The sequence below is a fragment of the Stomoxys calcitrans genome, chromosome 2 (assembly GCF_963082655.1).
Source record: "Stomoxys calcitrans chromosome 2, idStoCalc2.1, whole genome shotgun sequence".
NCBI classification, from domain to species: domain Eukaryota; kingdom Metazoa; phylum Arthropoda; class Insecta; order Diptera; family Muscidae; genus Stomoxys; species Stomoxys calcitrans.
The window spans coordinates 85,478,909-85,492,220 of NC_081553.1; the positions used below are offsets into that span (position 1 = coordinate 85,478,909).

Consider the following 13,312-nt stretch of genomic DNA (forward strand, 5'->3'; position numbering starts at 1 on the left):
GCCGAGTCCGAACGGCGTGCCGCAGTGCGACACCTCTTCGCAGAGAAGTTTTACATGGCATAGTACCTCACAAATATTGCCAGCATTAGGAGATAACCACCGCTGAAAATTTGTTTCTGATGGTCTCATCAGGATTCGAACCCAGCGTCATAGGCGGACATGCTAACCTCTGCGCTACGGTGGCCCCCATAGCAGCTATATCGAAATATGGTCCGATTTGGGCCAAATTCGGCACGGACATTGAGTGGTCTAATAAGTACAAGTCATTGTTCAATTTTGTAGAACAAAATATTGGTCTTTTTGGTAGCTATATCCAAATATAGACCGATCTGAACCATATACGACACGGATGTCTAAAAGCCATACATAAGTCACTGTGCCAAATTTCAGCGAAATCGAATTATAAATGCGCCTTTTATCGGCCCAAAAGCTTAAATCGAGAGATCAGTCTATATGGCAGCTATATCCATATCTGAACTGATTTGGGTCAAATTGGAGAAGGATCTCGAAAGCCCTAATACAACTCACTGTGCCGAATTTCGACGAAAACGGTCACTAAATGCGCGTTTTATAGGCCCAAGACTTTAAATCGAGAGATCGGTCTATATTGTAGCTATATCTAAATATAGTTCGATCTGAAACATATTAGGGGCGGATGTCGGTAGGCTTAAAACAACTCACTGTTTCAAATTTCGTCGAAATCGGATAACAAATAAAGCTTTTATGGGCAGATCGGTCTATATGGCAGCTATACCTAAATATAGTTCGATCTGAACCATATTTAATTCGGATGTCGGGAGGTCCAAAACCTCACTGTTTCAAATTTCAGCGAAATCGGTTAAAAATTAAAATTTTTATGGGCTTCAGATCCTTTATCGGGAGATCGGTCAATATGTCAACTATATCTAAATATGGTCCGATCTGAACCATATTTGGGTCGGATATTGGGAGACCAAAATCTACTCACTGTTTCAAATTTCAGCGAAATCGGATAAAATAAAGCTTTTGTGGGACTCAAACCATTTATTGGGGGATCGGTCTATATGGTAGCTATATCCAAATATGGTCCGATCTGAACCATATTTACACCAGATGTCGGGAGGTCTGAAGCTACTCACTTTTTCTAATTTCAGCGAAATCGGATAAAAATAAAGCTTTTATGGGCTTCAGACCCTTTATCGGGGGATCGGTCTATATGGCAGCTATATCCAAATATAGTCCGATCTGAACCATATTTTGGTCAAATGTCGGGAGGCTTACAGCAACTCAGTTTCAAATCTCAACGAAATCGGTTGAAAAATAAAGCATTTATTCAGACCCTTTATCGGCAGATCGGTTTATATAGCAGCTATATCCAAATATGGTCCGATATGGCCCGTTCAAAAACTTAACCAGCGTGCATCAAAAAACGTATCTGCGCCAAATTTCAGCTTAATATTTCAATTTTTGAAGGCAGTAGAGTGATTACGATAGGCGGACGGACAAACACACGGACTTCGTTAAATCGTCTTAGAATTTTACAACGATCCAAAATATATATACTTTGTGTAGGGTCGGATATTGATATTTCGATATGTTGCAAACGGAATGATTAAATGAATATACCGTCTATCCTATGGTGGTGGGTATAACAAGTAAAAATGCTCGACCTTTGGATACCTACTAACACGGATATATTTTATTATAACTCTACTATATCTATATGTATCATATTTGATTCAGATGCCGATAAGCATCTGAATCATTAACATATTAAATTAAAATAAACTTTTATGGGCTAAATATCTTTAATCGGCAAGTGAATCTATTCGGCCATTATATCCAAATATAATCTGATGTGGACCATACTCGTTGCGGATATCGGGTAACCTAGTGCAACCCACGGTTTCAACTTTCAGCCAACTCGTGTTATATGTGGGCCTTTTATATGCGCCGGGTAATAAATGCAGTTTTTATGGACTTAAGACCCTGAATCAGCAGATCGGTCTATATGGCAGCTATATGTAAATATAAAGCATATTCGTATCGGATGTCGACGGCCTTAAAAAAACTTCCTGTTCCAAATTTAAAAATCGGATAATAAATACACTTATTATAAATACACTTATTAAGACCCTAAATAGACACATCGGTCTATATGAAAAATATATCCAAATATGGTACGATCTGAACCATATTTGGTTGGGATATCGACGGGTGCAATAAAACTTTTGTGGACTAAAGACCCAGAATCGGCAGATCGGTCTATATGGCAGCTATATCCAAATATAATCAATTCAAGAACTTGAAATGTGTATGAAAGAAATACGGACACGTAGACGGACACACGAACATCGTTAAATCGTCTTAGAATTTTACGACGATCCGAAATATATATAACATATAGTGATTTCGACGGGATTTGAACCCAGACATTCTGCACGTTATGCACGAAACAGGCCGAAGAAAAATCTTACATACTGAAACAAATAGAAACGCCATAAGTTCACCCGGGCTGAACTACGGATATCCCCACCACCCCGGCAAAATATTTAATATGGAGATTGGTACATATATCCAACTATTATGCGATCTGAACCACGTAGATAGAGAGGTCTAATAATACTAAATCTGTGAAATTTTTTCGGGAAAATCAGTTACGGTATTTATCTGATCAAGATGTTTAATGAGAAGATCTGTCTTCAATATCAAATCTGTATCTAAAACAAGTTCTCTATTATCTGGCGGGCTAATTTTTTGGCCCAAATTGTAGCGCTTAAGAACCATCCAGAAACCATTATAGGTGCGACCTATACCATGATTTAATTTCGCTACTCTAGGTACTACCTATTACGAAAAATTTTAAAGTCTGTTTGGAGTAGTCTAGAAATGGACTCCAAAGACGACCCAACAGCTGCAGTGGTGGCGTCAGACCGTAGCATGTTCTTCCCTCCTATAGGTGTGGGTGCTTTGGCACCTGTAGTCGAGAGTAATTAGATCTCCTGAAGCGCATAACACTGCTAAAATGTTGAAGAAAAAAAGAGCTCCCCGCTTTCAAGTACTCTGGGAAGACCAAGCCAGCCATCCCGGAACGGAGACTCCAGACACTGCGAAGGGAGACAAAGTCGGAACAGGAACAAAGGAAGCGCACACTGAGTCTTAATGGAAGACTGTGACTTCCAAAAGGAGGCCACAGTTATCACGGAAGGGGAAGATGGTCGCTGAGAATGGTAAGATGCCGCCCTCTTACGCCAGAGTGGTAAGGAAGCACAACAGAGATGAGCTGACTTATGCAGTCATCAATATCGGCTGTGCATCCGGTAGGATTCCACAAGGTCCCAAGTGGAAGATCTGATTTACGAGCGGATCATCGAACTTGAGTGGAACTCTGTAGAAGGTCCACCCATACAAATGATGAACTGCGAGTATAGAGGGGACATCTTTGTGCTACATTTTGCGTCGACGGAATGTATTGATACCGTCAAACAGCTCGTCGGAGGTATCCACGCTCCCTGGGAGGGCGTAAAGCTCGACCTGGTGAGAAAGATGGACATCCCCCAGCTCACAAAGGCGACGGTCTTAATCAAGGAATGGGTCAGTAAATTTGCGACGGAACGCATGTTGCGATTCTTGGGCAAGTAAAACCAAGGTTTGATCACAGAGAAGTGGGAGGTGGGAAGACAAGGATAGACAGAAACCCTCATATTGAGACATCAAGGCGTGCAGTGGCAGGTGACTCAATACCGCCCAACAAACAGGGCGCTTTCGACGAGACAAACACAGACTCTCTCAATATTTGAAAGACTAGGATAAGCAAAGATCCTTATACTAAAACAAGAGGCAGTGCAGGGGCGAGAAACCCAACGCAGCCTAACAAGCACGGTACCGATGACGTACCCATCACCAACTCCAAGATTCGGAAGACTAGGTTAGGTAAAGATCGTAATATTGAAAATCCGACAGTGCAGCGATAGGAGTCTCAGTGCAGCTTAACGAACAGGGAGTCTAAAGAATAGGAAGCAGACGATGACACATCACCTACTCCCAAAATGCCCACTTACTGAAAGACCAATGATTGAGATAATCCAGATAATCCTCCACTGGAGCGAGACTGCTACACACGCTCTGATGGAGAAAAACAGCAAAGGCATGATTCATATTGCCTTAATTCAGGAGCCATGGACGACCCGCTACAAAGTTTCTGGACTGAACCATATCTACTACCAATTATTTTATGCTAACACTGGTACTCGATCAAGGATCTGCGTTATTTGTCATAAAAATTAAAATTATATATTTTCTCCAGAGTTGTCAACGTCGGATGCAACAGTCATGAGACAGGGAGACGGTGGATCATATCTGGCATCACTTAATCTGCCTTTCGACTCTCCGACACCGCCACCCACGTCGGAGCTGCAACGGCTGGTGAGGAAAGCAAAACAGACAGGAAATGAGGTACTAATAAGGTGCTATGCGAACTCTCACCACATTTCGTGGCGTAGTACCAACATTAATAAGCAGAGCCAAGCCCTAGCAGAATTCTTGAATACTAACGACCTAATAAAACATAATATTGGTAACACTACTACCTTTGTTTATAGGATTAGGGAGGAGGTTTTAGATGTGACAATATATTCGGAAAATCTAAAATCTAATCTAATCTACTCAGATGAAGACTTGGGCAAGATAATTTACATTGTCCAAGCATAAAAGACAATGACGACAATGTCAACAGTATTACGGGTGCAGTGGTGGGTCTTTCGAATCTAGTTGTTATCTTCGGGAAAGGAAATCAGCCCAAGAAAAACCCTGTGTGCCCAGGGAGATTCGCCATATTGGGAAAGAGGTCCGCAAACTTTTTAACAGAGCACGTCGTAAAAAAGTGAAAGTATATTAGCATGTGTATTACACACGGCTCAAGGAATACAATAAAATTACCAGAGCGGCAAAAGTGCCTCCTGGAAGCTTTTCTACGAACATGTCGAATGACGCCACCAAGATGAAAAAGTTTCTCCCAAAAACCCAAGTCCAAACTGAAACTTTTGTAGAAGAGATGGGTGTGAGAGCAGAGACAACGAAGGTCACATTGGGGCTTTTGATGAAACCCCATTTTCCACAAGATACGGAATAATGATGTTGATCGGAGGTTTATCATTACGGAATTTATGGTGAAGGAATCCTTGAGGAACTTCAAACCATTTTCAGTCACCCGGACGTGATGGAATATTTCCAGGCGTTACCACAGAAGGAGGCAAAATATCTGGCGCCCCACCTAGCTAATATTTTAGCAACGTGCCTGGGACTTTCATTTACTCCGAAAGCCTGGCAGAAGGCAAGGGTGGTATTAATACCCAAGCCCGCCAAGGCAAGTTATGCTATACCAAAGGCCTACAGACTTGTAAGCCTTACGTCCTTTCTTCTCAAAACCATGGAACGTATTGTGGACACCATGATAAAGAGTAGGACATCCAGCGAACTGCTCAAATACAAACAACATGCCTATGCCAAGGGAATGTCGGTGGAGACCGCCCTGCACAGGGTTGTGCATAAAATAGAAATAAATCCTTCGATGCCAAAACGCACACACTGACGGTATGCAATGACACCGAGGGGGCTTTTAACAATGTTTGGACCGACACACTCCTTATAACAGTACCGGGTGAATCCGGTCCTTAGAGACTGAATGTGTGTCCCATGACTTAATATAAGGGAGAAAATGGCACAAGGCACGCCACAGGGCATTTTATCGCCACTCCTATGGGTGACCACCATAAATGACCTATTACGGATGCTGACTGAGGAGGGATTTGAACCCGTCTGCTACGCAGATGATATTATAATACTTCTAAGAAGTAAGCATCCGAAAGAGCTAATGAGCTAATGTAATGCACCATGTTTCCTCAATAAAACGATTTCGATATCTGAGAAGGTCAAATACTTAGGTGGACAGGAAACTGAATTCGAAGTGTCACATCCAGGAGCGTACTGAGAAAGCTCACAGAGGTTTCCTATCAGATACCTGAGATAAACCTTGAGCTCGAGTGCGAGGCGGCACGGTCTTGGTTGGCGGATCTCTAGTATTGCCTTCTGGAAGATCATGTTACACGGATGAATCAAAGCTAGAGGACAGAGTGCGCCTGAAGGTCTACATTGAGAACCCAGGGACTGAGATATGTTTTAGACTGCCTGACCATAATACGGTCCTACAGGCGGAGATCCGGGCGATCACGGAATGCGTGAGGTGGTGTGGTGTTAATGCGAGGAAGTCGAGTATGAACCTCTTTACGGATAATAAAATGGTCATAAGGGCAATAACAACCAGGACGGTAAGGTTACGAACAGTCTTGGAGTGTAAGAAGGAAATTAAAGCCTACTCTGAGAATGGCACAATCCGAATCGTTTGGGTGCTGAGCCACAGCGGTGTAAGGGTAACGAAAACGCAGACGATTTGGCAGTGAAGACCAGAGGACTGCCGTCATCAAACATGGTTAACCCGAAGCCTTTCGGGTCGATGTTGTCCGAGCTAGGACCGAGAGCGACAAACGTGTTACATGGCACTGTGGAACAAAGAAACAATCAGTAGGACGGCGATAATCCTATGGGGTGATCCGGATCGTGAGAGGACGAGGCTATGACTGAAAGGTCAGTATAGCTTTTGGTGTCAATAGGGACACATCACTTATGCAAAATCGATGCGACAAGTGATGGCATGTGGGGAAGATGATGAGACGGGGCTAGCAAACACCGGCACTTAGGTGGGGACACAATACCAGACATAAACCAACTAAGGGGAGTGGTATGGAAAACAATTAAGGATTTTGTAAGTAGCATGGAATTCCTAATTTAATTTTTTCTTTTTCGAGGTTAGTTTTTAGAGCGCACAACAAGCCGAATACTGTGCAAGCTGAATGTATGTCCATAGTGGCATGGGGCGGATTAATATCCGTACCCTCTTTTTAACCTAATCAATATTTATTTCGCGCACTGTATACAAGTTTATAAAGTTTTTTTGACATTTTAAGGCTACAATCAACATTTTACTATCTGAATACAGCAGAAACCTTTTGCAACTTTAGCAAAAAATTACTGCTGTCCCAATTTCAGCTAACTTTTTGTTGTGTATACATCACATTAAATGAAGATCGGTCTATAGTTATGTATAATATTGCAATATATAAAAGCAATATCCAAATCACGAATTCTTAAAATTTTAATAGGTTTTTCGTAAAACTTTATTGGTCTGTAGGAAATCTGATGTAAACTGCAATTGCTAATTGATTACAAAACCAGTAAGGAAAGGCAAATACTAGGCAAAACCTATAACTACAAAGTGAAAGCAATATCTGATTCTCAACCAGTGTTAATGGACCTCGGCGGTTATTTTCAGATGGGTTATTAAACAACCCGTTTCAAATTTCGAGCCAAGCAAATATGTTCAAACTATAATAACTACGGTTGACAAATGACAACATTATTGCAAATTACCCAAAATCTGACGAACATACACTTAAATCTGAACCGATTTCGGTAGGGGTAGGCATTGCGGAAAAAAAAATTACTAACAAAATTGTGCACAAATTTTGGCAAGATTGGCCAATAATTGCGCTTGCAGTGGCTCTAGGAGTGAAAATCGGGCGCTATACATATATGGAAGCTATATCTAAATCTATATGGAAGCTATATCTAAATCTGAACCGATTTCTATAAAATGCACCGGATATATTAGGAGTCAAAAGAAAATCCTTCCTGCCAAACTTGGAGAGAATCGGTTAACAAATGTGCATTTTTTTGCAATATTTCTCAAAATCGGACGAACATATATATGACAGCTATATCCAAATCTGATCCAATTTCGTGCAAACTTCTTAGATATTGTGGTAGTCATCAAGGAAAGCGTTGTTAAAATTTTTGGGAAGATTGGTCAATAAATGCACATGCAGTGGCTCTAGGAGTGAAAATCGGGTGATACAAGTATATGAAAGCTATATCTAAATCTGAATCTTAATATCACCAGATATATTAAGATTGCATTACTAGCTGAACCGGCCCGATCCGCTGCGCCTTCTTTTACTTTTTATGGAGCAAAATTTTCCTTTGAATAATAATTTTCGACAAGTAAAGAGCTTTTAGTGAAATACCATGATACGAAAATAGTATATCGCTTGACAAACAATTTAACAATTTAAGTGCCTTTATCTGAACCCCATATGATCTTTAGTGGCCTGTAAGGTGTACTTGGCAATGAAAAAATAGCAGCATCGTGCTCTTCCCTCAAATACCAATTATTTAAACCCCATATTGGTTTAAGGGAAGTTTACAGGATGAAGCGTCCCCCAAACACATAGACCCAAAATTGGTTATCAAATTCGTTTTCTAATCTCAAATACCTTTCATTTGAGCCACATATCGGCGAAAAATTTTTACCCTTTGGGGGGTGTTTTGGGGAAGGGGTGATGCTCTAAATACATGGTCCTACATTTGGATATCAAATTCGTATTCTACTCCCAAATACCTTTATTTGAGCCCCATATTGCGATGGTCATTAAAAAATTGCTGTTTGTGGGGTATTTGGGGAAAGGGGTAGACCCCCAGAAAATTGGTCTCGAAAATGGGTTTCCATACTTGCTCTGCCCCCCAGTACCTTTCATTTAAGCCCCACATTGACAAGGTCTCTAAATATACCCAATTTAGGAGTGTTTTAGGGATTGGGGTGGTCCCCCAAACACTTAGCCTTGAAAATATATCAGCAATGTGCTCTATTCTCATATATCTATATATCATTTATTAGAACCCCATATTGCCATTGGTCTCAAAATTGGATATCGTTTAAATCCCTTATTGCAAAAGCCAGCAAATATTTCCGGTTTGGAGTATGGGCCCTAAAAACTATAAATATCGAGCTCCACTGTCTTGAAGACTTAGATTGTCTTGGTGAGCAAATATACGTCCTATTTGGGGGTTGTTATGATGGTGGAACGTCACCTAGACAGTTGGTCCCGAATTTTGATATCAGATTCATGGTCTACTCCCAAATACCTTTCATTTGAGCCCCGGTTTTTCCATAGTCGACATACATGACCGGTTTGGGCGTGTTTTGGGAGATGGGCGGCCACTCAGTGACTTGGCTTTGAAAATATATATCAGATTAGTATTCTACTCTAAAAAACCAGTTATTTGAGCTTTATAATGCAACGGTCAGCAAATATTTCCTATTTGGGTGGTGTTATGGGGGTGGGGTCCCCATAGACACTTTTCCGAATATTGTTATCAGATTTGTGCTTTACTTGTAAAGACCTTTTATTTGAGACCCATATTGCTATGGTCGTAAATTTGTCCTCTTTGCTATGGTCGTAAATTTGTCCTTTGGATGGGGCGGCCCCCCATACACTTGGTCCCACATTTGGATATCAGATTTGTATTCTACATTTAAATACCTTTTATTTAAGCCCCATATTGCCATGGTCAGTAAATAAGTCCTGTTTGGGGGGGTGTTTTGGGGAAGGGGTGGACCCCGCATAGACTGGGGTGGACCCCACATTTGGATATCAGATTCGTATTTTACTCGCAAATATCTTTCATTTGAGTCCCATATTACCATGGTCGGTAAATATATCCGATTTATGGGTGTTTAGGGGGTTGGGGTGTTCCCCAAACACTTGGTCCGACAATTAGATATCAGATACGTGTTCTGATCTAAAATACCTTTCATTTGAGTCTCATATTGTCGTGATTGGTGTATGTATATATTTGGTATGTTTTGGGGGTGGGGCGCATATAAAACCAATCTAAATACAAGATATTGTTAAAGTGATATAATCCTTGTCTGCTGAATCCTTCTTGGTGCTTTTTAAAATATAATCCTCTTTCATTTGTCACATCACTGTTTTACATCTTTATGTACATATATCACATCTCATTGTGGTTTGTTCACCATGAAGCCATACAAGTTTCAAACACTGACTGCAAATTGCATTAGCATATCTATTTGTCATACGGTGACTAGTTAAGTTAGAAGTTTTCACTGGATTCATGTCGAAGGGTTTAAAGTAGCACTTCTAGGTATTCTTTGGAACTTGTCTTCAATTGTAGACATGTTAACAAAAATTTTATAATTTTTCACGAATTTTTAAAAAAATATATATTTTTCTTATCTTTTTTTTTAAACTGTTTTAATTTTATTTAACTTTTTTTTAATTGTAAATAAACATTTTCAATTTCCATTAATTTATATTAATTATTAAAATACACACCATTTCGTTAGATTAATTTGTTTTCGTTTTCCACTATTACTACATAAAAAATTGTATCAAAATGTTTTTTCTCTTTTTCACACAAAAAGAACTTCAAAATGAATATCCTTTATATCCTTCGAAATGTCCTTTAAGTATTTATTTTATCCTTTGCCAGGACATTGTTCAGTCTAATTTCAATTTTTTTTTTTATTTTTCTTATTGCCAAATTTTGATTTCCCGCTGCTGTGCCAAGGCACGTCCGAACCTTAGCACACGTAAGGTATATCTGAACAAGAACTTTTACAAATATGAACTCAAATAAACCAAGATGTGTATAAAACATGCCTCTAATTGGATTGTACCACATTTCAATGAATTAGGTGTTTAAAATTAGTCTGTGTGCTCTTCTTCCCTAAATATTTTGCAGTCGTGTTGATGTTTGAATTTCTTATTTCCGTTTTAGATTTTCCGCCAAAGTTTACTAACCTTAAGTGAAAGAGCGCATGTCTTATTTTCAATACTCTTTGTCCGCGGTCTACAGACGCATGTCCGTAATGCATTTTGTTTAGAAAAGAGCATAAAAGGTAAATATCGAAAAACATAAACAATTTACCAGACGCTGATGTAGAGGTAGCTTCCTAAATATTATTATGCATTGTTTTTAAATCGTCTTTTAAAAATATAAACAATTTTCATAAACTTTTGATCAGCGGATAATTTTTATAAACATTTAACCTTGAATAATTATCATAAAAAGTATAACTTACAACCTGTTAGCAAATAAAATGGATTTGGTGATTTATTTTTCCTAAGCAATTGTTGATTTTATGGTTTAATTAAATCAAACGTTAGACATGTTTAGCAAATTCTTTCTATGTACAGAAAACTCAAAGAAAATCCAGATGGAAATCATAACGAAACACCTCATGCAAAATTTCAGCCAAATCGGATAAGAAGTGCGTACTCTAGTGGCTAAAGAAGTTGAAATTCAAGACCATTTACAATCCCAACCGACCTACACCTATGAGAAGTTTTTGTGCAAAATTTCATGCGGCTAGTTTTACTCCTTCGAAAGTTAGCGTGCTTGCGACAAACAGACGGACGGGCGAACAGACGTACGGACATGGCTAGATCGACATTAAATGTCATGACGATCAAGAATATATATACTTTATGGGGTCTGAGACTAATATTTCGAATAGTTACAAACAGAATGAAGAAATTAGTATACCCCCATTCTATGGTGGAGGGTATAAAAAATAAAAAAAAAGTTGACCACTTTAAGTTGACATACCCTGTTCAAATTTAACTTTAAACGGATCTACAATATGTCCTCTTCACAAAAAAAAAATTAAAAAATAAGGTATTTAAATAATTTTTTAACAAAAAATGGAAAAAAAAACTTTTTCAGATTTTTTGACTTTTTTGATTTGTTATCTCTTGGGCATTGCGCGTTCTAACCAAGGTATTTGATGATGAACTCTTTTTCTACCTTTTTTCCACCCGACCAAACCTGATCGTCAAAGAAAAGACAGTATCAGAAACCCACTTATGAGCACACTGCACTTTGGCCGTGTTGCCCAGTTGGTTTAATCCTTCATCTATTGTATTTACGTTGTTTCTCGTACAGCTTTAGTGTGCTTATTAATGAGTCTCAAATATGCTCATTAAGCCATTTTTATTCAAAAAATTTAACAATTTGCTTATCGTAACGACCCCAAAAAAAAAAAATATGAATACAAAGGAAAATATGCTTTGAAACATACAGATTTGTGTTTTTAAGACAAGTCATGGGAATGTACGACTATGAAAACTACACTTATAAAAGTGTATTTTTAGGACGTCAATGTTGTACAAAGCTCATTTTAATCTTCGTACTCATAATAAGCTTTTTGTTTTCTTTCTACCATAGGCAAGGGTGACAACTTAGTCCGCAATTTCTTTTGTAAAAGTAATCGAAGGTGGAAAAAATATATGCCTCACTGTTCGTAACACCCTTGAGTTGGCAAGAACCTCTGACACAACTTCACCATTAAAAATAATTTATTTAATAAATTTATTGCCCCAGTGTGCGTATGATTACTTTTCGATATTTATGCCCACATACGTCACCTTGGTCACTCATGTATCATATCAAACTACTTGCCAACTATTAGAGATGTGCACGTGAGTGAATATGCACTCATGCTCACGAGTCAAAAAAAAATTTCACTCATACTCAGGCACGACTTTTTTATATTTATCAAGTTCACGCACGCTCACAAGCCAAAAATTTCACTTACACACGTAAAAAATTTCACGCACGCAAAAATCAAGACTCACGGGTAAAAAAATATTTTTACATGAAGGGAATAATGATTTTTTTTGCAAACGTCTGTGAAAATGGTGGAAAAATAGGCGATAAAGTAGTATTCTGAATATGGTGAGGAAAATGATAAAAAAAATATAGTGGCAACCCTGAAACCATTATGGTTACCATTCCTGGCATCATTTTTGTTTGTTTTATCGGTTCAAATGGTTTGATTTTCTTTCTTTCCAAAAAAATAAATTCAGTATAGTGCAGATAAAAAAATATGTTGGTATGGAAACAAAATCATTGAATTGCTGTGAAATTTCGCTCGCGAAACAATTAAAAATGTTAGCGACCTTTCTGAAAGCAGAATAGAATGCCCCTGTTTCTTAGTGGAATGTTCATGGACAAAATTTGCAAGAATAGAATACCAACCCTAAGTCGTGAATTTTTCATGAGTCGTAATATCTCGTGGTTCGTTATTTTCTCGTGAATCGTGATTAGCGTTTTGAGTCGAGATATAGATATAGAGAATTTTAATTCAATCACACTTACGCATGATCACGTGATTATATTTGGATCTCACTCACGAATCACGTGACTCACGCGTGATTCACGCATGACACCACTACTCACGGCTCATGTTCACACCTTTAGCAAATATTTATTTGCAGACATACTACGCATTTCTGACATACAATATAAGGAATAGAGATGTGTATGTGAGTTGTAGCGTGAATCATGCATGAGTCACGTGATTCGTGATTCAGATTCAAATCCAATCACGTGATCGTGCGTGAACTTGATTGAA

The 13,312-nt window shown here is 38.8% G+C and overlaps 1 protein-coding gene across 5 annotated transcripts in view; it reads right to left on the reverse strand.

Annotated features, from left to right (window-relative positions):
• The window catches only part of LOC106082186 (chaoptin), a 65,307-nt gene extending 54,802 nt beyond the window's left edge, over window positions 1–10,505 (reverse strand). For all 5 annotated transcript variants that reach the window (XM_013244556.2, XM_013244554.2, XM_013244553.2 and 2 more), the window contains exon 1: window positions 10,230–10,505. In XM_013244556.2, coding sequence (XP_013100010.1) covers window positions 10,230–10,232 — 3 coding nt within the window. In that variant the 5' untranslated portion in view covers window positions 10,233–10,505. The remainder of the gene's footprint in view (window positions 1–10,229) is intronic.
• Window positions 10,506–13,312: the final 2,807 nt, after the last annotated feature.